We start from the raw sequence: 24,386 nt of genomic DNA, 5'->3' as shown, positions 1-24,386 counted from the left end.
AGGGTAGAGGCTGTCAGGCTTTTTATATAGAAGTAATGGGGTACATGTTAACCCCCAAGAACAAGTGGGAGTAAAAATCCTCTGTTTTCAGAGCTGGTCCACACCCCGGCTCCAATACATCTGCTTCTGGGTTTAACGCTGGCAGTTTTGTCTGCCTGTGGAGAACAAACACCAGGAAGTCCTGCCCCCACTTAAAGCCGGTGGGCCGATACTTAAAAGGGCAATGTACCTAATTGCCATACTTGAGTATTGGAATAATAAAATTAATTTAACCTTATCTGCTAGATTTCCCATCACTTCCGATTCACGTCAGGTGAAAGCAGGCGAGAAGGGCCGGATCCATGAGGTGAGTGCCTTTATTGCACTGCTTGTGGGCCTGGAGGAGCATGAGTGCTTCATCCAGGCCCAACAAGCTCACCTAGCACAATAGGAGCCCCGCGATCAGCCAACCGCCACCCCCCCCCCCCCCGCCCCCAACCCAATGGTGGACCTCCACCTATCTCCGACTCTTCACCTGACCTCTAGCGACCTCCAATCTTCTTTGCAGACCCCCGATTTTCTCCCCGCTTCCCCCCACTCCAATCTTCTCCCCGGCCCATGATCCCTCCCTCCCTCTGATCCCCAGCTGGGATCTGCTGCAGCAGGCCTTCGTGCCTGACAGCCAGCCAGCCTGTCAATCAGGCTGGCTGCCAGGCGCAAAACTTGGAAGTGCAATTGGTTGGCCTCATTAAGGTCACGATCTGCCCACTTACCTTCCAGGTATTGCACCCGGAAATCTTCCCCTCCCCCCCACCCCCCCCCCCCCGCTCCCTTAAGTTAAAATTTAACCCAATTAAATTTATAAAATTATAAGGAGAAAATCTGTTCTCCTCTAGAGATAGGCACACTGCTTTTCTCCTGTATCAATGCCCAAAAATTTGGGGCTTAATAGGAAAGGATGTTGGACTCTACATATCACCATTGCCAACCTCCTCCCCACCCCTTGACATTGATCTAGTTCAAGATAAGGTTTCTGGAAAATTAACTAAAGAACAAACTATAGGCAATAAGTGGATTTTTGCTCATTTCTGGGGGGGGGGGGGTTTAAAAGCTAGAAATTGAACTTTGATTGTTAAGAATGAATTTTTTTTAAAATTGTTTTTAGGATGTGGGCACTGCTAGCCAAGGCACATTTATTTCTCGCCTCTAATTGCCCTAAGGGAATTAAGGGTCAACCACATCACGAGGGACCTGAATCACATGTAGGCCAGACCAGCTAGGTGTGGCAGGTTCCTCTGGTATGGTCATTTTCTGACCAGAGTATTGAATTCAAAGTCACAACTTGCTATGTTGGGAGTTTGGCTCATAACCTATGGATTGCTTGTCCAGTACCATAACAATACAATAATTCGTCAGTTGTAGTACTGGGTGCAGTTATGGGTACCCCATTATAGAATGCACAGTAAACCAACAGAGTGCATCTGGCATCGATTCACCTATACATATGAGGAGGGATTTGAGATACTGGGACTATTTCCACTGGAACAGAGGAGACTGAGGAGATTTAATAGATGTTTTTAAAATTATGAAGGGGTTAGAATGAATAAAAGGTTATTTCCTATGGTTGGGGAGTCAATGACAAGGGGACGTTAAATTAAAATTGTCAGTGTGGAGAGAGGGTAAGGAAGAATTGTTGTAGCATGGAATGCTTTGCAGCAGGGAGTAGTTGAGGCAAAGACCATTGCATCTTTTAAAGAAAAGTTGGGTAAATATTTGAAGCAGAGGAGTATACAGGGCTACAGGGAGGCAGTGGGCATTCGGATTAGTTTGGATAGCTCTAGTAGATGAAACATGAATTTTTTTGCCAGTACAGATGTGCTGGGCGAAGACTTTAAAGCCAGTTTGATAAATCAACTAGAAAGGTGTGTTTCACTAATGAAGGGAGTAGAAGGTTATGCTGATAAGGTTAGATGAAGTATGGTGGGAGGAGGTTCGTATGGAGCATAAACACTGGCATGGACCAGATAGTCTGAATGGCCTGTCCATTCTTTGTAATTCTATGCAAAATTATTGAAATTGCCAGTGACGCAGACCCTTTAAAGAATACCTTTACTTTTAAAATAATTTATTATTTTGTAAAAGTGGATTACTATTCCCGAACTAAGTATGTGTACTTTTGTTTCTGATTTATCCCCCTTTTTTAATAGTGAGGCTGAAACTATTGTTTACTGAGTTATTGTTCTTTAATCTCCTTAACTGTCTGGGTGGTTTTCAGACACTGGACAGACCCTAGTCTTAAAATAATGTTGGTACCACCTCTCTCCAGGTGGTGGCCTTTCTGGATATTTGTTATCATTCCAACCCCCCCTTTATTTTCTCCCTCCTCCCAACCTCTGTATTGGATAGGGGAATGATGTGCAGCCTGACCCTCAACCATTGCGTTTGGCTAGCAAATTAGCTATTGTGACTGTAGGGGGTCCTGTCCATTAACTGACATCATAGGACTACCTTTCAGTTGAGTCCTCCTTCACCAGCCTCCCTTCCAACGCCGAAGGCACTGATTCTTGGTTAAGGTATCATACCACAAGTGCCAGTCACCTGCTGGTATTTCACTCAAATGACCATCCTTGATGTGCAAAGCTAAAGTGAGAAGGTCATTTGACCACAAGTTGCGTCACAACCTAGCACGATTGTCTTCATCTGACCTCGGTATATGTGGACTTCCATCGGGAGGAGGGCGGGGATCACTGGCTAGGGGCAGGAACCTGAACTGATTTTTTTTTTGTTTTCTTTGTTGGCCTCTGTAACTCTGAGGCACTGAAGTTAATTGTAGCCCCCACCCCCACATCTACCAAGAGCAAATAACTCAGCATAGACCAGGAATAAATGTCCTTCCTTTGTATGACCCAACTGCTCACTGGATGAACTCGATGAGGAGAAAGTACACTTTTGAAAGGTTATCCTGATAATGTCTTAAAGTTTCTTTTTTTTCTACATCTAATCACATTTGAAGAATGGCCATTTGGGCATGGGTGTCTATTTCCTCCATTACAACAGTGTCTGCACTTCAAAAGTGTTTTGGGATGTCCTGAGGCACTATATAAATGCAAGTTAGATGAAGTTGGATGGAAGCAGGCTCATGTGGAGCACAAACACTGGCGTAGACCAGTGGGGCCGAATGGCCTGTTTCTATGCTGTAAATTCTATGATTTGGACTTGGAAATCAGAAGCACAATTTCAAAATTTGCGGATGACACCGAATTGGGGGTGTAGTTAATACAAAGGAAGAATGCGTCAAAATGCAAGAAGGGGAGAGCGATAAACCAGGCAATTACAGGCCGGTCAGCCCAATATCGGTGGTGGGGAAACCTTTAGAGACAATAATCCGGGATAAAATAAATTGGCACTTGGAAAAGTATGGGCTAATGGTCGATGGAAATTGGCCCTTGCGCCTCATCAGCATACTCAGTGTGAGCTGTTGGTGCTGGACATGCCTCCACAGGCAGCTGACCCGAGGGGGCGATCGCAATTGCTGTGGAGTCGGGGGAGCAGTCCTGACTCCACAGGAACGGATTTTTTTAAGAAAAAAAAATGAATTTACCTTAGATTGGCGGCCGCTGAAGAATCCTGAGCGAGTTAGGGCCAATGCTTTCCCTGCTCATCACCAACTAATTTCAACAGGCATTAGGCCCTTAATTTGCATATCGAAGGGGCCTAACGCTTGAGACACCTTTTAAAAACAAAAGGGCCCCACAAATGTAGCAGTGGGACCAACGCCTGCCCAAATTGGGAACGAGCTGTCCCATTACTAAATTGGTATGTTTCTCACCCCAAAAAATGGGCACAAAACAAACCAATTTCTACCCCTAAATTTGTTGATAAAATTACTTGTGTTACTTTATTACATGCATTTGTAATTAGGAGTAGAGCAGTAGTGAGTTTAGGTAATGGGAACAGTTACTGGTATGACTGGCCCAGCTATAGCTGACAATTCATTGTATCTTTTGACATGTATAATACTGTGTAATGTTTCCTGTAAATGATGGATGAGCATGATCTAGTATCAGCCTGACCAGTCTATGACCTTATTTTCCTTGGCACAAGAGATTCCCTTAATATTATGGGTGGCAATCAGATTTCCTTGAACCTCCCATTTCTCCCACTCCTAATCCTAAAGCCAGCAAAGAATTCTGATGTGCTGCTGCTGGTTTAGTGAAAACTTCATCCCTTTGGTGCTTAACTGGACTTGTGTGCCTTGTTAATTGGATCAAATGCCATCCCTGCCCCTTAGTCAATGAGTTTAATTGGAGTGTCTACAACACCTTCAGCAATTTGCTTTCTACATCAGATTGGAGCCGCTGGAAAATTTGATCTTCATCATTAATGGACAAATGTGTCAACCTGTGCAACACGAGAATTTCTGAGTGTCATTCTGCTGTCAGACATTTCTGACATGTGCGATTTTGACCTCACCTTTGCATATGTAAAATTTATACTTTCAACATTGATATTGTGCTGATTTACACAATCATTTCTTGCATTACTGGACTTCTGGCTATTTGTATGTATTTTGAGGTTAAATGTTATATCGTGAATATAGTTTAATGTTCAACATCTTTACAATCTAAATAGTTTTTCACTTGCCATAAAACTTTGTTGCTTTGAAAAAAAGTTCTATCTCCTGTGCCCATTTTGTGTGGCCATGATGGTTTTTGAATTCCATGTAAAAGTTCCACATGAGCGATATCTTAGCACGAAACCTGATTTGTAAATTCTGCTGAGTCTCTGGAATTATCCAGTCTAGATCTCTTTTTCATTCTATCAGTGTTGCCTTAACTCATGAGAAAAATCAAGCACAAGAAAGGCCATTTTGCTCATTGCAACTCATCCCTCCCTTATTATCTTAACTCCTCATACCCTACCTCCCACCTTAACACACAACTGTATTTTCATCATCCCCGGTGTTTTTTTAATCTTTATCACCCAAATAGCAAATTATTCCAACCATGTAATATCAAATTTAAATCTACTTTTCACTAATTTAAATTTATGTCCTTTGGTCATAATCTTGTAATAATCTGTGTTTTCTTTATCTGCATCAATTAATATTTTAGTGCTTATTCAAGGCCCAGTTAATCAAATCCCAATTTTTTAGTCTGGAGAGTTTAAGCTTTTCTTAACTTTCCTCTTAGCTCCTTCCTTTTACATTTGGGATTAAGATTGTTTTTGTTCTCTAATAGAAGAACTTGCATTTTTACATCGCCTTTCACATCCTCAGGACGTCCCAAAGTGCTTCACAGCCAATTAATTATGTTGAAGTGTAGTCACTGTTGTAATAAAGGCAAAAGTGGCAGCTAATTTATGCACAGCAAGGTCCCACAGTCAGATAAATAGACAGTTAATGTGATTTGGTGGTGGTAGTTCAAGCATGAATGTTGGCCAGGTCTATGGGAGAATTCCCTGGTCTTCTTCGAATAGTGGTCTTTAAGGTCTCCTGAACAGGTTTAACATCTCACCTAAAAGACAGCACCTCCACCAATACAGCACGCCTTCAGTACTGCACTGAAGTGTCAGCCTCAATTAAGTGATCAAGTCTGTATTGGGTTTTCGCACATTTCAGGAGTGGGAGGTGATTTCCACCCCTCCTCTATCCCAGGGTACAGAGGGCAATGTCAGTACCCCAGCTATTACCCTGGCTGATAGCAGATAACTCAGCATAGATTGAGGCCAACACAGCAAAAAAAAAATTCTGTCCCGTTAAACACGAGGCAGATGATTAAGGTTAACAGAAATTGCGCCAAAACTTGGGGGTAAATTTTTGTCGCTGGCTGGGTGGTAATCCAACAGAGCAGATCGACCGCCCATTGTAGAATGATTTTCATTCCATAGTGAAAATTGGGTGGGTTCTACAATGAGCGGGCAATCCGTCCCCTCCCCCTGATTACCACCCAGGCGGTGAAGAAGAAAATTCAACCCAACTTCCAGGCAAAAAACAAGAGAAACTTTCTAGACCCCTGGGAGACCCTGTTTTTAAAAAAAAACTCCTAAAGGCTCAGACATCCTTGGCCAATCTTCCCTTTGAACTGCCTAGCTATCTCTTGGCCTGTGGACTTAATTTATATTTTAAAAAATGTTCTCCCCTTCCCCTTTTCTTGGTTCTCTCTGCAATATTCCCAACTGAGGGAGCAGATCACCTACTCTCAGGCCTCTGCAGTGGGTCTCTTCTATAGCACCTTTCATGACCTTGGGATATCCCAAAGTGGTTTACACCCAATGAAGTACTTTTGAAATGTAGTCACTGTTGTAATGTAGGAAACGTGGCAGCCAATTTAGGCACAGCAAGGTCCCACAAACAGCAATGAGTCAATGACCAGATAATCTGTTTTTAGGTGTTGGTTGAGGGATAAATATTAGCCAGGACACCGGGAGACCTTCCCTGCTCTTCTTTGAAATATTGCTTTGGTATCTTTTACGTCCACCTGAGAGAATTGACAGGGACTCAGTTTAGCATCTCATCCAAAAGACAGTGCAGCACTCCCTCAGAACTACACTGCAGTGTCAGCCTAGATTATATGCTCAAGTCTCTGGAGTGGGATCCACAACCTTCTGACTCAGAGGTGTTACCACTGACTGACTGAGCCAAGACTGACACTTGATAGGAAAGGTACCAAGCTAACTCTTCATCTTAATCCCCCCCTCCCACTCCAGTTCATGTGGCAAGGACCTGGCTCGCTCCTGCCATCTCCGTACACTAACACGGCTGAAATTAATGCTTCAGTCCCATCATCTGGTGTTGCAGCACTGAGAAGTCTTGTACCAATAAACCACAGCACTAAGGATGAAAAAAACTACTTTGCTTTCTGCACTCCCAGGGTATAAAGGACCTGACATTATTTTGACTTCCCATTAGCAGCAGCGAGAGTTATTCTGAATCCTGTAAAGGGGTTTTTGGTTGTGCACAAAATTTACTGTTTTTGACTGCCTTCTGGAGCCCATCCTGTTTCTCATTGTGTTCATTCCCCTTTTCCCGATGTCCATGTGAGTAAATTTAATGAATTGCACAGAAAACCTTTAAAGGTTAGATTAAAAAGGCAGAATCAAAGGTGTAATAGAACACAATAGAAAGTTGTTAGCTCCCATTTCAAACCCATTTTCAGGTTGATTATCAGATGCCAGAAATAAAGTTTTTGTTAGCTATACTTAACCAAAACACAACTTTTTTATGGAGCTCAATAAAGAAAAAAATGTGTTTGTGATTGAAGCAGTACTGTAAGTTATTTTTAAAAAATTCCAGTGGTGGGCACATTTTTGATGAAAATTAAAACCAGGGTAAATAGACTATAATCTGTTCTTGATTTTATTTTTAATTCTAATACAGGCTGGAGATTAGATGATTCAGATTACAGTTAGTTTAAATTTAGATTATAATTATTTACCCAACTTTTTACATAGCTGGTATATTTGCTGTTTATTCACATCCACAGACTTATCACAGAAGTTACATTTTATTAATATTCTATTTTTGTTACGCTGGAGATGTGTATCTGTTACAAAATGTGAGGTTAATCACGATGTCCGGGGAGGTTCAAACAGTGAGACTTTTTTACTTTGACTTTGAAATTACACTGTGTTATTAGCTACAAGGTGTCAGCCTTGGCTCAGTGGTAGCACTCCCACCTCTGAGTCAGAAGGTTGTGGGTTCAAGCCCCACTCCAGAGAATTGAGCACATAAGCCAGGCTGACACTTCAATGCAGTACTGAGGGAGTGCTGCACTGTCAGAGGTGTTGTCCTTTGGATGAGACATAAAACTGAGGAATCGCCTGCCCTTTCAGGTGGACGTAAAAGATCCCACAGCACTATTTCGAAGAAAAGCAGGGAAGTTCTCCTCGGTGTCCTGGCCAATATTTATCCCTCAACCAACATCACTTAAACAGATTATCTGGTCATTATCACATTGCTGTTTGCGGGACCTTGCTGTGTGAAAATTGGCTGCTGCGTTTCCTACATTACAACAGTGACTACACTTCAAAAGTATTTCATTGGTTTTAAAGCATAGAGTCATAGAGTTATACAGCACGGATAGAGGCCCTTCGGCCCATCGTGTCCGCGCCGGCCATCAGCCCTGTCTACTCTAATCCCATATTCCAGCATTTGGTCCGTAGCCTTGTATGCTATGGCATTTCAAGTGCTCATCCAAATGCTTCTTGAATGTTGTGAGGGTTCCTGCCTCCACAACCCTTTCAGGCAGTGAGTTCCAGACTCCAACCACCCTCTGGGTGAAAAAGTTCTTTCTCAAATCCCCTCTAAACCTCCCGCCTTTTACCTTGAATCTATGTCCCCTTGTTATAGAACCCTCAACGAAGGGAAAAAGCTCCTTAGTATCCATCCTATCTGTGCCCCTCATAATTTTGTACACCTCAATCATGTCCCCCCTCAGCCTCCTCTGCTCCAAGGAAAACAAACCCAATCTTCCCAGTCTCTCTTCATAGCTGAAGCGCTCCAGCCCTGGTAACATCCTGGTGAATCTCCTCTGCACCCTCTCCAAAGCGATCACATCCTTCCTGTAGTGTGGCGACCAGAACTGCACACAGTACTCCAGCTGTGGCCTAACCAGTGTTTTATACAGCTCCATCATAACCTCCTTGCTCTTATATTCTATGCCTCGGCTAATAAAGGCAAGTATCCCATATGCCTTCTTTACCACCTTATCTACCTGTTCCGCCGCCTTCAGGGATCTGTGAACTTGCACACCAAGATCCCTCTGACCCTCTGTCTTGCCTAGGGTCCTCCCATTCATTGTGTATTCCCTTGCCTTGTTAGTCCCTCCAAAGTGCATCACCTCGCACTTTTCCGGGTTAAATTCCATTTGCCACTGTTCCGCCCATCTGACCAACCCATCTATATCGTCCTGCAGACTGAGGCTATCCTCCTCGCTATTTACCACCCTACCAATTTTTGTATCATCAGCGAACTTACTGATCATACCTTTTACATTCATATCCAAGTCGTTAATGTAGACCACAAACAGCAAGGGACCCAGCACCGATCCCTGTGGTACCCCACTGGCCACAGGCTTCCAGTCACAAAAACAACCTTCGACCATCACCCTCTGCCTTCTGCCATTAAGCCAGTTTTGTATCCAAAGTGCCAAGGCACCCTGGATTCCATGGGCTCGTACCTTCTTGACCAGTCTCCTGTGGGGGACTTTATCGAAGGCCTTACTGAAATCCATGTATACCACATCCACTGCGTTACCCTCATCCACACGCCTAGTCACCCCCTCAAAAAATTCAATCAAATTAGTCAGACATGATCTTCCCTTGACAAAGCCATGTTGACTATCCCTGATTAATCCTTGCTTCTCCAAGTGGAGACTAATTTTGTCCTTCAGAATTTTTTCCAATAATTTTCCTACCACTGATGTTAGGCTCACTGGCCTGTAGTTCCCCGGTTTTTCCCTACTCCCCTTCTTGAATAATGGTATTACATTAGCGGTTCTCCAGTCCTCTGGCACATCCCCTGTGGCCAGAGAGGTTCTGAATATATGTGTCAGAGCCCCCGCAATCTCCTCCTTTGCCTCACACAGTAGCCTGGGATACATTTCGTCCGGGCCTGGGGATTTATCCATTTTTAGGCCTGCTAAAACCGCCAATACCTCCTCCCGCTCGATGTTAATATGTTCGAGTATATCACAGTCCCCCTGCCGTATTTCTATGTCTACATCGTCCTTCTCCATAGTGAAAACAGATGCAAAAAATTCATTTAGAACCCCTCCTACATCTGCCGGCTCCACACACAGATTGCCATTTTTGTCCCTAATGGGCCCTATTTTTTCCCTAGTCATCCTCTTACCCTTAATATACTTATAAAACATCTTAGGATTTTCCTTTATTTTGCTCGCCAGTGTTATTTCATGGCCCCTCCTTGATCTCTTAATTTCTTTTTTAAGTATCCCCCTGCACTTTTTGTACTCCTCTAGGGCTTCCTCCGTCTTTAGCCTTTTGTATCTGCCAAAAGCCCTCCTTTTTTTCCTAATCCATTCTTGTATATCCCCTGACATCCAAGGTTCCCTGGAGTTCTTGGAACCACCCTTGACCTTTACGGGAACATGTTGCCATTGTATGGTCTCAATCTCCCTTCTGAAAGACTCCCATTGCTCCGATGCGGATTTTCCTACAAGCAGCTGATCCCAGTCCATTTTGGCCAGATCCTGCCTTATCCTATTAAAATCGGCCTTCCCCCAATTTAGAACCTTTATTTCCGGCCCCTCCCTGTCCTTTTCCATGACCACCTTAAATCTCACCAAATTATGCTCACCTACTAGCACTTCTTCCACTTGGCCGGCCACATTCCCTAGAATTAGGTCCAGTACCGCCCCCTCTCTTGTAGGACTTTCTACATGCTGGCTCAAAAAGCTCTCCTGGATGCACGTTAAGAATTTTGTACCCTCTAAGCCTTTTACACTCTGAGTATCCCAGTTAATATTGGGGAAGTTGAAATCCCCCACTATTATTACCCTATTATTTGCACAATTTTCTGAGATTTGCCTACATATCTGTTCCTCTATCTCCCCCTGACTGTTTGGGGGCCTATAGTACACTCCCATCAAAGTGCTTGCCCCCTTTTTGTTTTTAAGCTCCACCCATATGGCCTCATTAGAGGAACCTGCTAATATATCATCCCTCCTTATGGCAGTAATTGATTCTTTAATTAATATTGCGACCCCCCCTCCTCTTATACCTCCCCCTCTGTCTCGCCTGAAGATTCTGTACCCCGGAATATTGAGCTGCCAGTCTTGCCCCTCCCTCAACCATGTCTCTGTGACAGCAACAATATCATACTCCCATGTGTTTATCAACACCTTCAGTTCATCCACCTTATTCGCAAGACTCCTTGCATTAAAATAGATGCCATCCAGCCTTGCCCTCACATATTTGCCCTGTCTTCCAAGCTGACTTGTTTTTTTCTCTATATTTGGCTGCACATCACCCCCTATTGTAGCTCCACTCTGTATCCCATCCCCCTGCCAAGTTAGTTTAAACCCCCCCCAACAGCACTTTGGAATGTCCTGAGGTCATGAAAGACATTATATAAATACAAGTCTTTCTATAGGGGTTGGATTTCCTGGGGGCTTCTCCTGCTCTGCCGCTGTAACCTGAACAGATACCCCATTTACAAGCACCAACAGATGTTCCGCCAAACTTTCACCAAAGTTACAGTGGCAGAGCAAGAGAAGCCTAGTTGTTTAATGAGTTAGCATTTTTGTAAGGATAGCAGGCAAAGAAATTTTTTATTAAAGCTTTGAGCTTTTGCCCACTAATATCACACAATGTAATCGTGTTTTATGGAAAATCCCGCATCAACCCGTCAATTTATTTTGAATTTGTTTATGGAGAATAGGAGACTCTCTATTAACCAAAAGAACTATCTGGTGAAGATCTGGAAACATGCATCAAGCAATTTAATCAGGGACTGACTTCATCTTTATTGTGACATAATCCAAAATGCTGTGAAAAGTGAAATCTAAACTCTATCAAATACCTACCAAAGATCCCCAGCTCCTGTGTTTTATGTGTTCGAATAGTTTGTGAGAGACAGCCTTAGGAATACATGTGAAGTATCAAATTGTAAATGGCAAGAATTCTGTGTCTCTATTCATGAGGTAATTGAAGGAGAAACCATATGGAAAATACCATTTCATCTTAAAGCATGAGACACAAGTAAGGTGCAGGTAATGTTTAACATTATTCGACCAGTCCTACACAGTTCTCCTTTACAGTCTCCTAACCAGAGCTCACTCATGGAATCGACCCTTTAAAAGCCCAGGGATTTGATTGAGAACTCGTGTAAAGTTGGATTCTGAACGGTGTAACATTTAACTCTGGTTTTGAAATGTGGCAAAATAGAGAAACAGGGAGAGAAAATGAGTGAAAACTTCTACATTAACAGTTCTGACTTTATGAAAGAAGACCAGATTCATTACAGTAAAAGGAAGAACATCTTAATCAAGTATTTTAATAAAATGTAATTTAGCTCAATTGGGATTTATTCAAAATGCCTGTTACATGTGCAAAATACCAAGGTATTAAGTATTTTTTGTGTAGCATGTATTGGGCAATAAGCTCTAAATGTTTGCAAATCAATACTACCTTAAGGTAAACCTTTGCCATTCCATTACAGTGCTGTCTCCACATTTTGGATCGCAAACCCCAACAATAATCTCATCAACTGTTCAGCTGCAGGCTCTGAAGTAGGTAGTCATCTGTTCCATATGTTAGCATTTATTGTAAGGCCAGAGTCACGTGGTGGCTATTTTATTCCGTGTTTAAACTGCAGAGAAGCACCTTTGGAAGTTCAAGCATTCATCAGAATGTTTATGTTGCAGGAAACCGGGTTTTGGTTCATTTTCCACCACGTGCCCACGGGGCCTTCAGAAGGAATGTATTCCCCTGGTTATTCTGAACACAAGCCATTGGGAAAGTTCAGCAACAACAGGGCTCATTCCAACTACAGGGTAAGTCTGCACGCAATTGCTGTAATGCTACAGAGAGCAGCACTGAAGGAGTAGGATAAACATCTTTATAGTAGTCAACTGGTATTTATTGGAAAATGTGGATTGCTAGGAATATTTACAAGCACATTCCTTGCCACCGTGACTTCTGCTGATGTAGAAACACGGGTAGAAAAAGAAACAACTTCATTTTAAGCCTCCCTTCCCCCATACCATGGGTGTGTCCCTAAATCCCATTGACAAACTGGAGAAGCCATGCGCTCATCTTGCTCCAAGAACTTGAGGTAGGACAGTGTATGGCTGCAGGTAAAGTCCTCCCTGTAGTGTATATGTTCAAAGCCACACTGACCTGTTGAGGCTTCTCCATGAACTCAAAATATGGTTTTGGAGCTTTTACCTCCCTAAAGGGAAGTTTCTTTTCAGGGGAAAAAAAAGAGCCCAAAGGAACCATGGGGTGGAAATTACTTTCAGTCCACTATCGGGCCTGAAATTGGGCGTTGCACACAGAGATCTAGCCCCAACTGGGAGGCCCGAAGCCAGGCTGAAATTGGGCCTCTGGCCTTGTTAACATTTATTGGCCGAGCCTGTCGTGACTCCACAGACACATCGGCCATTTTTTAAAAAATGAATTACTGCCGCTTGCCTCGTAAATCCTGTTCAGCCTTTGGAATCGTGTTTGTACCGTTTTCATTAAAAGTCGCTATAAACGCAATACCTAAACTACATTTTGAAGAACTTGTACTTACTTTTCCAAACTCTTTTTCAGGCTGGTATGATGATTGATAATGGGGTGAAGACAACTGAAGCTAATGCAAAGGACAAGAGGCCATTCCTCTCACTAGTTGGTGCAAGGTGGGTTCATGAAAAGAAAGACTTGCATTTATAAATTGCCTAATCTCTGAAAAATGGCTGAGTGTTTCGCACAAATTACTTTTAAAAGCATGAACTCAGTGAGTATTCATAGAAAAAGTTTACTATTTTTCCTGTAAAATTATTGCATTGCAGCTAAATTCTCATTCTTGAGACCATTTTAAAGAGTTGTTTGATTTCTTCTTATAGGTACAGTCCCCATAAAGGAGCTGACCCTCACAAGCCAAGAGAACCTGCTTTAATCAAGCATTATATTGCCTATAAAAACCAGGACCACGGTGCTTGGCTTCGTGGTGGGGACGTGTGGTTGGAGAACTGCCAGTAAGTTTCAATTCAATCTCTTGAAAATGGTAAATCCATAAAGTGCATTTTAAAGGTTGGCAATGCATGTTAAATCCAAATATCTCTACACTACCAGCCCCTATCATTACTTTAGTACGCAGCCAAATACTAAGTACTGTAGTATTCATCCCATTGGCTTGATATCTCTTTATATGTTTATCAGATACAACAACAACTTGCATTTCTACAGCGCCTTTAACGTAGTAGAACGTCCCGAGGCACTTCAGGGGAGCGTAATCAGACAAAATTTGACACCGAGCCAAACAAGGGATCTTTAGGATTTGGTCACAGCAGTAGATTTTAAGGAGTGTCTTAAAGGAGGAGAGAGAGGGGGAGAGGTTTAGGGAGGGAATTCCAGAGCTTAGGGCGTAGACAGCTGAAGGCACGGCTGCCAATGATGGGGCAAAGGAAGTCGGGGATGTACAAGAGGCTAAAGTTGGAGGGACCCAGATTTCTTGGAGGGTTGTAGGGCTCGAGGAGGTTACAGAGTTAGGGAGGGGTGAAGAAATGGGGGGATTTGAACACAAGGATGAGAATTTTAAAACTTGGTGTGAGTTAGGATATGGGCAGCAGAGTTTTGTATGAGTTCAAGTTTATGGAGGGTGGAAGATGGGAGGCCGGTCAGGAGAGCATTGGAATAGTCGAGTCTGGGGGTAACAAAAGCATGGATGATGGTTTCAGCAGCAGATGGGTGAAGGCAGGGGTGGAGATGGATGAAATTATGGAGGTGGAAGTCGGCAGTCTTGGTGATGGAGAGGATATGGGGTTGGAAATTCAGTTCAGGGTCAAATAGGATGCCAAAGTTGCAAACAGTCCGGTTCAGCCGGAGACAGTGGCCAGGGAGGGGGACAGAATCAGTGGCTAGGGAATGGAATTTGTGGCGGGGGCTGAAGACAATGGCTTTGGTCTTCAAAATGTTTAACTGGAGAAAATTTCTGCTCATTCAGTACTAGATGTCGGACAAGCAGTGTGACAGCAATGGAATGGTTGAGGGAGGTGGTGGTGAGGTGTCACTAGTGTACATGTGGATCCTGACGCTGTGTTTCCAGATGATGTCACCGAGGGGCAGCATGGTGATGAGAAATGTCACTCGGTTTGTAAATCCACACTGAGTTTCAATTCACTTCATTTTTGTCTGACCCTTTTCCCCATTACAAAAGTTGACATATTCTAGAATGCATTCTGAAGCTTTGTAAAGGTTGAAACAATATTTAACCCCCTATGTTAAAATTAGAGCTAGGCACTTTTTCACATCTGGAATTTTCTCTCCCAAAAAGCTAGGTCAATAGAAATTTTCAAGAATGAGATCGATAGATTTTTGTTGAGTAATTATATCTGAAAGTGTCTTAGTGCCTGGAGGACCCCCAACCAATGCTATTTAAAGGGACCATGTAGGATTTACATGTTGGTGGCTGGATTATTATTTCTGCCTGGCGAGACATTTGTAACTGTTTTTGGAGATCTCCTAGACTGCAATACTAGGACGCAGGGACATAGCCTAACGTTTAGAGCCAGGACGTGCAGGTGTGAAGTTAGGAAATGCTTCTACACGCAAAGGGTGGGAGACGTTTGGAACAGTCTTCTGCAGACGGCAGTTGATGCTAGCTCACTTGTGAATGTTAAATCTGAGATTGATAGATTTCTGTGAACCAAGGGTATATTAAGGGATATGGGGCTTAAACGGGTATATGGAGTTAGGTCACAGGTCCACCATGATCTCATTGAATGGTGGAACAGGCTCAAGGGGCTAAATGCCACTGCCACTTGCTGCCTCCTGATATGCGCCACCTTCTCCTGCAAGAAAATGGGACATGTGTCTGGGTGATGTGCCTGTCATGGTTGAATAGCTGCCAGTGTGTGTGGCCTGTGAGTTGTGGGTGGGCGGCTTGAAACAGTGATAATGTGTAAGGGTGAGAGGAAGCATCTGGTTGGAAGAGTTGAGTACAGATGGAAAGAGTTTGTTGGTATGTGGGGGATGGGGGGGTGTAGTGCGTGGTGCAGTTGGTAGGAGCCACCATTTGACCGTTGACCTCACTCACCTTGGCCACTCATGTCAAAGCATTGAACTTCTTCCTGCGCTGCATCCATGTTCATGATGCTGTGCGCCTGGCATTGACTTTGTCCCCCGCTGCCTCCCACTGCATTTTGAGTATATGTCTGGAGAGCCTCTTGCACCTCCCCCCCCCCCCCTCCCACCTCTGCAGATTTGGAATGCCCCTCCTTCTGTCCACCTCTTGCACCAAGGTCTCTAGTGCATCAGCAGAGAACCTTGGTGCACACTCTCTCGCAGGCCTGGTACCAACTCAGATCGGCAGATTGGTGAGGTCTGGCGTGTAGATTGGAGGATGTGGGATTTAGTGGTGCGCAACTTTTATTCAATGGTTTAACATAACTCATCAGTGTGTAAACATAAGGATGGGACCTGCATCTGTGTTTTACGTGTGCGATGTCTGATCTCCATTCAGACTCCATGCAGACAGCAGGCTGTTATTTCCAGCAAATAACAGGTACCAGCTACCTTTAAGAGATTGCTGAGAAATATCCTCACTTTAAGAGATTGAGCTCCCTCTGGTGGTGGAAAGTGCGAATTGCATTGATTCCACGTGCAAGGCCCGGAAAGGAAGGCTGATTGCAGGTAAGTCGTAGGGTGGGTCGAAACTTGCATCCTGCCTGCGCAGGGGACATTGGGCATGGGGTATTAGCACATCATGCTACCTATGCCCAAAAATGGCTCCTTTTGAATTTATCCCCCCTTGTCCCTTTAAGTATGAGCTCCCCCCCCCCCCCAACCTAGTCAGCTATGATCTATTGGCAGAAAGGGCTTGAGGGGCTGAATGGCCTACTCCTGTCCATATGTTTCTTTGCTGGCATAAAGCCAAAGCTGTGCTGAGAATGCGTGCAAATTATTCAAATGAGTTTAACTCCCAAAATTGGGCACTCATTGTGCTGTGGGCCAGTGTGGCCCTGGCTGACAGCTATTCTTCACACAGATTTTTCTGGCCTAGAAATTGGGGGCGATGGTATTTTAAATATCAATAAGTTGTAATTGAGATTTGAAATGGTTTCTCACTGCCCCATTTACTTCATTCCAAATCTTCGCTCTTTAGCTGTTTTGGATTTCTGAATTTCTATCTTTCTCCAGTCCTTAAGTCCTACCCGTTATTCTAACTAATTCAACCTTTTTTCTGTCACCTGCTATCACTTTTCGCCATATTCTTGAGTGCACTTACCCAGATTCTGCTCTATTACTTTTACAATCAAATCACTTAGCCCACTTTTCTTCATAGACACCAAGGGGTCGATTTTGACCTTTGGGGTCTGACCTACAGAGCTCGCTGGTCGGCCGCTCGTTCCGGCGGCAAAGGGGCCCCCACCATTTTGAGGCCCCGGCCTCGTTTAAATCTGGCAGGCGAGCTGTGGGGCACCAAACTGATGCAGCTCGCCGGATTGAGGCCTCCAGTTCGGGCAGGGACAGCCTCCAGCAAGGTAAGTTGTGGGGACGGGGTCACGATCGCGGAGGGTGTGCGTTACGGGTTCAGCAGCGGCCCAGATTATTTTTGTAGGTCCTGGCAGGTTATCTCCTGCTCCTCCGGGGCCTACAAAAATAATTCGACCCATACCTTTAGTTTCTTCGTTTCCATCTTCCATGGAACTGGTCAGACTGTGCATTGCGCAGACTTCAACCAGCTCCGAGCAAAATTGACAATCAGCGTCCAATTCATGTCATAGGCCCCCGATTTTCATATTAAAAGGGGCCTATTGCCTAAAACGGACAGGCGGTTTGGACACCCATTAGGAGGCCCCTTTCAAAATGGAGCCAGCCACATCGCTGGTGTTCATTGGGACGGTAAGGCTACCAACTTTATTTTGCGGCCATTAAAGCCCCATTAACACTAGGTGAAGGGAGTGAAAATCAACCCCTAACAGTGGCTGTTCATTTCCAGTCCATTAATAATTTTTTTCTTTATTTTGGCCTCTGATATTCAATCCTACAGTCACAGAATAGACCCATTCACTGCCCTCAAATACATGCAGGTCCATAATCCATGCAATACATTGAAGAGTGGCAAAAAAAAAGCAATACTTTAATCTGTTTAAAATGAGGGGGAGAACTGCCCTGATCTTTGAGTGCAGTGAAATTAGTAATCATGTTCTTTTTGAATGTATTTATGGTGTGACTACACATAGGAGCCAGTGATTTGTCCCCCATTGTTTGGCTTTTCACAGAGATTAAGAAGATGGGACAGAATGAGTGCACCAAACAAACTTTGACCCTGAGATATTACTGGGCTATCAGCTTAGGTCAACAATGTTTGTTTGATGTTGATGCCTTGGGCCTGAAAAGGCTGTTTCTTACTGATTCAGATTCAATTCTAGTCACATCATTCTTCAATGTGTCTGTCCTTTCTCTTTAGATTTGCTGATAATGGAATTGGTCTGACTCTTGCAAGGTAAGTGCTTGCAGCTTTTGAAGGTTATGTCGGTATTGCTGAAAACATTTTTTTCTTCTTAAGAAACCAAGGTGAAGGACTAAGGCTCAGAGTGAAGGACACCACTAAGGTTGAAGGGAAAAGTAAGGGAAGCTGAGGTGAATCAAAGTGATGCCAACATCAGGTTTAATTGTAGGAGGAAGGAAAAACTGAGGGAGATAAAGGGGGGACGTTTAACGGGAGAGGGGTGGGGGGGTGGGGTTAAATTCTTCAAAGATCTGAACCCCGACCCCAGCCCGCCACGAACGCGCCCACTTCCGTTTTAACTAAGGCAGGTTAGGGGGAGGGTGAGTAACGTGCTCTCAAGAGGCGGGTCAGTAATTTCAATATGTTAATGAGGCTGCATGCCTCAGATTTTAGCAACCATTTAAATCTAGTAGCCGGGGGCCAGATTTCCCAGGGCTCGGTGAGAAGCAGGTGAGAACGGCTGGATCCAGCAGGTAAATGCTTTTTATAGCACTGTCTGTGGACCAGGAGAGGCAAGAGTGCTCCCTCCACCCCAGCCTCCTAAGCTAACCTACCGCAATCGCCCTCCCTCCCTGCGATCCGACAACCCCTTCCCACCCCCACCCACGATCTCCAGGCTGCCCACCCCCCCCGCGATCTCCAAAAGGTGGCACCTCTAACAATAAAACACTCCCTTATTACTGCACCCAAGTGCCAGCCAAGTTGTTGAAGTATTGTACTTACAACCTTTTAACTTGGAGGCAAGCATACTACCAAGCTAACACCTAGTATTTATGTTTCTAGTGGTGGAACTTTTCCAGATGATGATGGGGCCAAACAGGAGGTAAAAAACTCTTTGTTTGTCGGGGAGAGTGAAAACCGTGGAACTGAGATGGCGGACAATCTTGTTTGGGGACCTGGTGGCCTAGATCACAGTGGACGAGCTCTTCCAAAAGGAGTGTAAGTAATTCAATAAACCCATCGTTAGAACCAAAATAACTTTTCTTCACATGTTCACCAAGTCACATTACAGTCTCTTGGCGGATTTCCACTTTTGCCACTCAGGTCAGTTATAACACAGCTAGATGCAGGACAAAGCTCCCTTCACTGTGCCCTGCCCCCCACACACTACCACTGAATTTTACCACGTAAGGTTCATACAGCCAACAGAGAGAAGACAGTCCAATCTTACCACAGGAACAGGAGGGGCCATTCAGCCCCTCGAGCCTGTTCCGCCATTAAATTAGATCAGAGCTGATCTGTACCTCAACTCCATTTTCCCGCCTTTGCTCCATATTCCTTGTTACCCTTACCCAACAAAAATCTATCGATCACAGACTTGAAAGCTCCAATTGTCCCAGCCTTTTGGGGGAGAGAGTTCCAGATTTCTAATACAAAAAGTGCTTCCTAATTTCACTCCAAAATGGTCTAGCAGGAGGGGAAATAGTTTCTCTGTATCTACCCAATTGAATGTATTTATCATTTTAAACATTTCGATCAGATCACCCCTCAATCTTCTAAACTCAAGGGAATAGAAGCCAAGTTTATGAAACCTGACCTCATAATTTAACCCTCGTAGCCCTGTATTATTCTGGTGAATCTGAGCTGTATCAGTCTTCACTTGAACAGTGTTCCATCCCATCGCACCAAATAGTCCCCCGAAAAGTTTTTATTTTAAACATGTGTTGTTCAAAACTTCTTCCACGCAATCTGTAAGTTTTGCTTTATAAATATCGTTATCCTGACGAGCAGTTGTGAAGCTATGGAGTAAACTCACTGCTCAGTGAATCGAGCCACACGTCGGAGAATGGGTGTGCCTCATTTCGCTGACCCACATTCCCTTCCCAAAACTAAACTGAACGCCTTATTTTCTTTCTCCGTTTCCAGGACATTTCCCATCCGAGGAGTACAGATCTACGATGGCCCGATAAATGTGGAGAACTGTACTTTCCGTAAATTTGCTGCTCTGGATGGTCGTCACACCAGTGCCATTGGTTTCCGATTCAATAACTCCTGGCAAACCTGTCCAAACAACAACGTGACAAACATCACTTTCCAGGACGTTCCAGTAGGTCCTCAGATTTTAATACTTTTATCTATCGTTACATGAACAAACACAGGATTCGTGTATGGGTGTTTTTAAGTTGTAAAATGTCTACAAAAATCACTATTTTGATGTAGAGAGTTTAGCTACAGGGAGTAAAATACTCATATTGGTAAATGGGGAAGTGAAATAACAAGTGTTTTATGCATATGATATATTCTCTGGTAAGAGCTAATTAATGTTACTCACCAAATGATGGACACCCGATGCCAGGATAGTTCGCTCTGTTAGATACACAGAACCAGTATACTTCAAGTCAGACATTATTTAAGACGTCCATTGCAGAATTTCAACTAGTGACGTCGTTTATGATGATTATAAACTAAGAAAGTAAATCAAATGGTGATTTCTGAAATTTGGACTAGAAGGAATTTGTCTCCATTTGTTTAATTTTTTTTGGTGGGAGGTGGATTTTGCAAAATTGGCCTCGATTGTAACTGCTGGTCAGGAACACATCCTAGTGATTGGCCGGTCAGTCCGGGAGCGGTAGCAGGGGTCCGTGGCCGATTTTAAATGGCAGGGCCTCATCAACATGTCGCTTACCAACTTCCCAAAGCAACTGGGAAGTTGGTGGGAAGCACCTGAGCAGCTGTTAAAATCGAGCGGCAGGAGACCACTGCTAGGGATCCAGAGGAGCGGTCCCCAGCACAAGGTAAGTGCTCCGGGAAGGGAATCTGGTTGAGGAAGGAGGGAGGATGCCTGGGGCAGGGATGGTCCAATGTTTCCTTGCGGGGTCTGGAGGAGCCTGGTCCACAAGGAAACTAATTAAAACTTTAAAAACTCACTTTGCTGGGCCTCTTCTGGCCCTCGATCCAGTTCCCGACAGGTTTGGTTCACCTGCTTAGGTCTCAAGTTAAAATGGCAAATCTGACCCCGATATCATCATTGGAGCCCGATCTGCATATTTAAAGAGGACCCAGCTAGCTTGGGATGGGTGTCCTTGCTGCCAGCAATTTAAAATTGCAATTGGCCAGATCGGGGCAGGAGAAGAGTGAGTAAGCCCCCTATTCCATTTTAACTTTACCACCAGACAGGGGTGGGGGGTGGGGGGAGATTAAATCGACCCCATTGTGATTCTATGTAAATTTGGGGCTTCCAGATTAAAAACTGTCCTCACGATAAACAATTGACCGTGTTTCGTTTGCCACACTAATGAATGATAATGGGTATGGTGAGATAAATGTTAATATGTTAACATAGTCACAAATTCTAGAAAAATGTCTCACTGACCTTGCCCCTCCCAATCTCTGTAACCTCCTCCAGCCTTACAACCCTCCGAAAACTCTGAATCCTCCAATTCTGGCCTCTTGCTCATCCCCGATTTCCATCGCTCCACCATTGGCGGCCGTGCCTTAGCTGCCTAGGCCCTAAGCTCTGGAATTCCCTCCCTAAACCTCTCTGCTTCTCCGCCTTTCTCTCCTCCTTTAAGATGCTCCTTAAAACCTACCTTTTTGACCAAGCTTTTGGTCACCTGTCCTTATATCTCCTTATGTGGCTTGGTATCAAATTTTGTCTGATAACACTCCTGTGAAGCACCTTGGGATATTTCACTACATTAAAGGCACTATTTAATTGCAAGATGTTGTTGTAGAATAAGAACAATAGAAGAGTAAAGTGAAAAGACAGTTTAGATTTACACAGAGGGTGGGTAACGTGTGGAGTTCTGCAGCAGTCAGAGGGAACTGATGGTATCGGTGAATTCAAGAAGGAGCTGGCTATTTGGAGAAATATTTGATATAGGGCTATGAGAGGTTTCATGGGCTATGATATTTCTGAGACACTGGGATAGCCACATGGGTCGAAGTGGTCTTTGTTTGTGGGACCTCACTGTGTGCAAATCGGTGGCTGTGTTTCCTACATTACAACAATGACTACAAAAAGTACTTAATTAGCTGTAAAGTGCTTTGGGACGTACTGAGGTTGTGAAAGGTGCTATATAAATGCAAGTCTTTCTTTTCCTTCTTATTTTACAGCTCTGTGCATTCCTCTGTAATGATTGTGCGTCTCCTCCTTTTAGATCACATCGCGAGTCTTCTTTGGAGAGCCAGGTCCCTGGTTCTATCACTTGGATTTAGATGGTGACAAAACGACCATCCTGCATGATGTGGATGGATCAGTGTCGGAGTATCCTGGATCCTATATTGTTAAACATGATAACTGGCTCCTCAGGCATTCAGATTGTATCGACGTGCCAGACTGGAGGTCTGCTATCTGCAGTGGTCACTACGCACAAGTAAGAATGGAGTTTTATTTTTCTTATCCACATGTCGGAGGCTTTTTGCAGGACTACAGGACAGCATCACTTTAACTTACTGGAGACCATGATTATTTCAGGTCCCCATTAGAACTCTTGCCTTGCTGAATAAAAGGAATCCTTTACAATTAGCACAATAGGAATAATTTTACAAAGACATGGTCCTGGGAATCGAGGGCATGCTTCCCACAGTTTTCCTTCCAGAAAATGGTGGGACACGCACCTGTGATTTCCAGTATGTAAGAGCTCCCATTTGTAAAATTTACCATAATAAGAATTGTGACTAGTCTATCTAATGATTGAATACAATATTTAATTTTTAATTTTTCTGACAATTTGAGAAAGAACATTTTTTCATAATTTAATTTCATACTGAGAATTCTTAAGACATGAGGAAAAATGTGTAAGGTGCAAAGCAAAGTTCTTGCTTGGAGATGATTGGTTAATTTTGCACCTACTGGTAATTTTGATGCCAACCTGCCAGTATGCAGTACTTGGTCTAAGAGGAACCTAACCTTGCAGGTACAGCAAGCAATTAGGAAGGCAAATGGTATGTTAGCCTTTATTGCAAGGGGGTTGGAGTATAAGAGTAAGGAAGTCTTGCTGCAATTGTACAGGGCAATGGTGAGACCAAAGCCTGTAGAATGGAGTCCTGTGTACAGTTTTGGTCTCCTTAACTAAGGAAGGATATGCTCACCTTAGAGGCGGTGCAACAAAAGTTCACTAGATTGATTCCTGGGATGAGAAGGTTGTCCTTTGAGGAGAGTTTGAGTAGAATGGGCCTATTCTCTCTGGAGTTTAGAAGAATGAAAGGTGATCTCTTTGAAACATGTAAGATTCCAAGAGGGCTTGACAGGGTTAACGCTGAGAGGATGTTTCCCCTGGCTGGAGAGTCTAGAACTAGGGGATGTAGTCTCAGGATAAGGGGTCAGACATTAGGACTGAGATGAGGAGGAATTTCTGCACTCAGAGGGTTGTGAATATTTGGAATTCTCTACCCCAGAGGGCTGTGGAGTCATTGAATCTATTCAAGACTGAGATCAATAGATTTATGGGAATCAAGGGATATGGGAATTGAGCAGGAAAGTGGAGCTGAGATCGAAGATCAGCCATGATCTTATTGAATGGTGGAGCAGGCTCGAGGCGCCATATGGCATACTCCTGCCCCTATTTCTTATGTTCTTAAAGTGTTAGTCCCTAGTGCAAAGCTTTGCACAGTGGGAGCACCTAGTGGGAATTATGGTTTGCACATCAGCGGACCTGACAAGTGACCTGCATGATTTTCCATCCATTAAAATGAATGGATTGCTACAAACCAGAATTCCCGATACCCGCAGTTATATCAAGCTCTGCCTTGGGAGTGTTAACTCATAAAGTTGCCTCTGAGGTCTCCATTTAGCAGTCAGGTTACTAGTTCTGATGGTGGTACTGGTTTCTGCAGGTGGTCGTCAAACAGGGTTTGAAACCAATTTTAGGTGGGGATCAGACAGATCAATAGCTCACACTAAGGGACAAGTCCCGAGCTGAATAGCAACATGGAATTTTCATCTATCATGGTTGACACCATTCCTTCTGAGGAGCAAAAAGATGGATTGAAGGTTTGAGCACGCAAGGACGTCAGAAGAACATATACAAGGGAGAGGGTCTACTGGACCAGAATGCTATGCATAGGCCAAATGACAACAACAACGATGACAACAACAACAACTTGCATTCGTATAGCGCCTTTAACATAGTAAAACGTCCCAAGGCGCTTCACAGGAGTGATTATCAAACAAAATTTGGCACCGAGCCACATGAGATATTAGGACAGGTGACCAAAAGCTTGGTCAAAGAGTTAGGTTTTCAGGAGCGTCATAAAGGAGGAGAGGCGGAGAGGTTTAGGGAGG

At 43.9% G+C, this 24,386-nt stretch overlaps 1 protein-coding gene across 2 annotated transcripts in view; it reads left to right on the top strand.

Annotated features, from left to right (window-relative positions):
* Positions 1 to 24,386, top strand: part of LOC137301907 (cell migration-inducing and hyaluronan-binding protein-like) — a 194,917-nt gene that overhangs the window by 136,805 nt on the left and 33,726 nt on the right. For both annotated transcript variants that reach the window (XM_067971627.1, XM_067971626.1), the window contains exons 15-22: positions 12,161 to 12,230; positions 12,366 to 12,494; positions 13,258 to 13,343; positions 13,551 to 13,682; positions 18,119 to 18,154; positions 18,944 to 19,099; positions 20,027 to 20,207; positions 22,261 to 22,476. In XM_067971627.1, coding sequence (XP_067827728.1) covers positions 12,161 to 12,230; positions 12,366 to 12,494; positions 13,258 to 13,343; positions 13,551 to 13,682; positions 18,119 to 18,154; positions 18,944 to 19,099; positions 20,027 to 20,207; positions 22,261 to 22,476 — 1,006 coding nt within the window. The remainder of the gene's footprint in view (positions 1 to 12,160; positions 12,231 to 12,365; positions 12,495 to 13,257; positions 13,344 to 13,550; positions 13,683 to 18,118; positions 18,155 to 18,943; positions 19,100 to 20,026; positions 20,208 to 22,260; positions 22,477 to 24,386) is intronic.

This window comes from Heptranchias perlo, chromosome 34, assembly GCF_035084215.1.
Source record: "Heptranchias perlo isolate sHepPer1 chromosome 34, sHepPer1.hap1, whole genome shotgun sequence".
NCBI lineage: Eukaryota > Metazoa > Chordata > Chondrichthyes > Hexanchiformes > Hexanchidae > Heptranchias > Heptranchias perlo.
The sequence above is the reverse complement of the archived record's forward strand: the minus strand, read 5'-3'. Positions and strand labels throughout refer to the sequence as shown.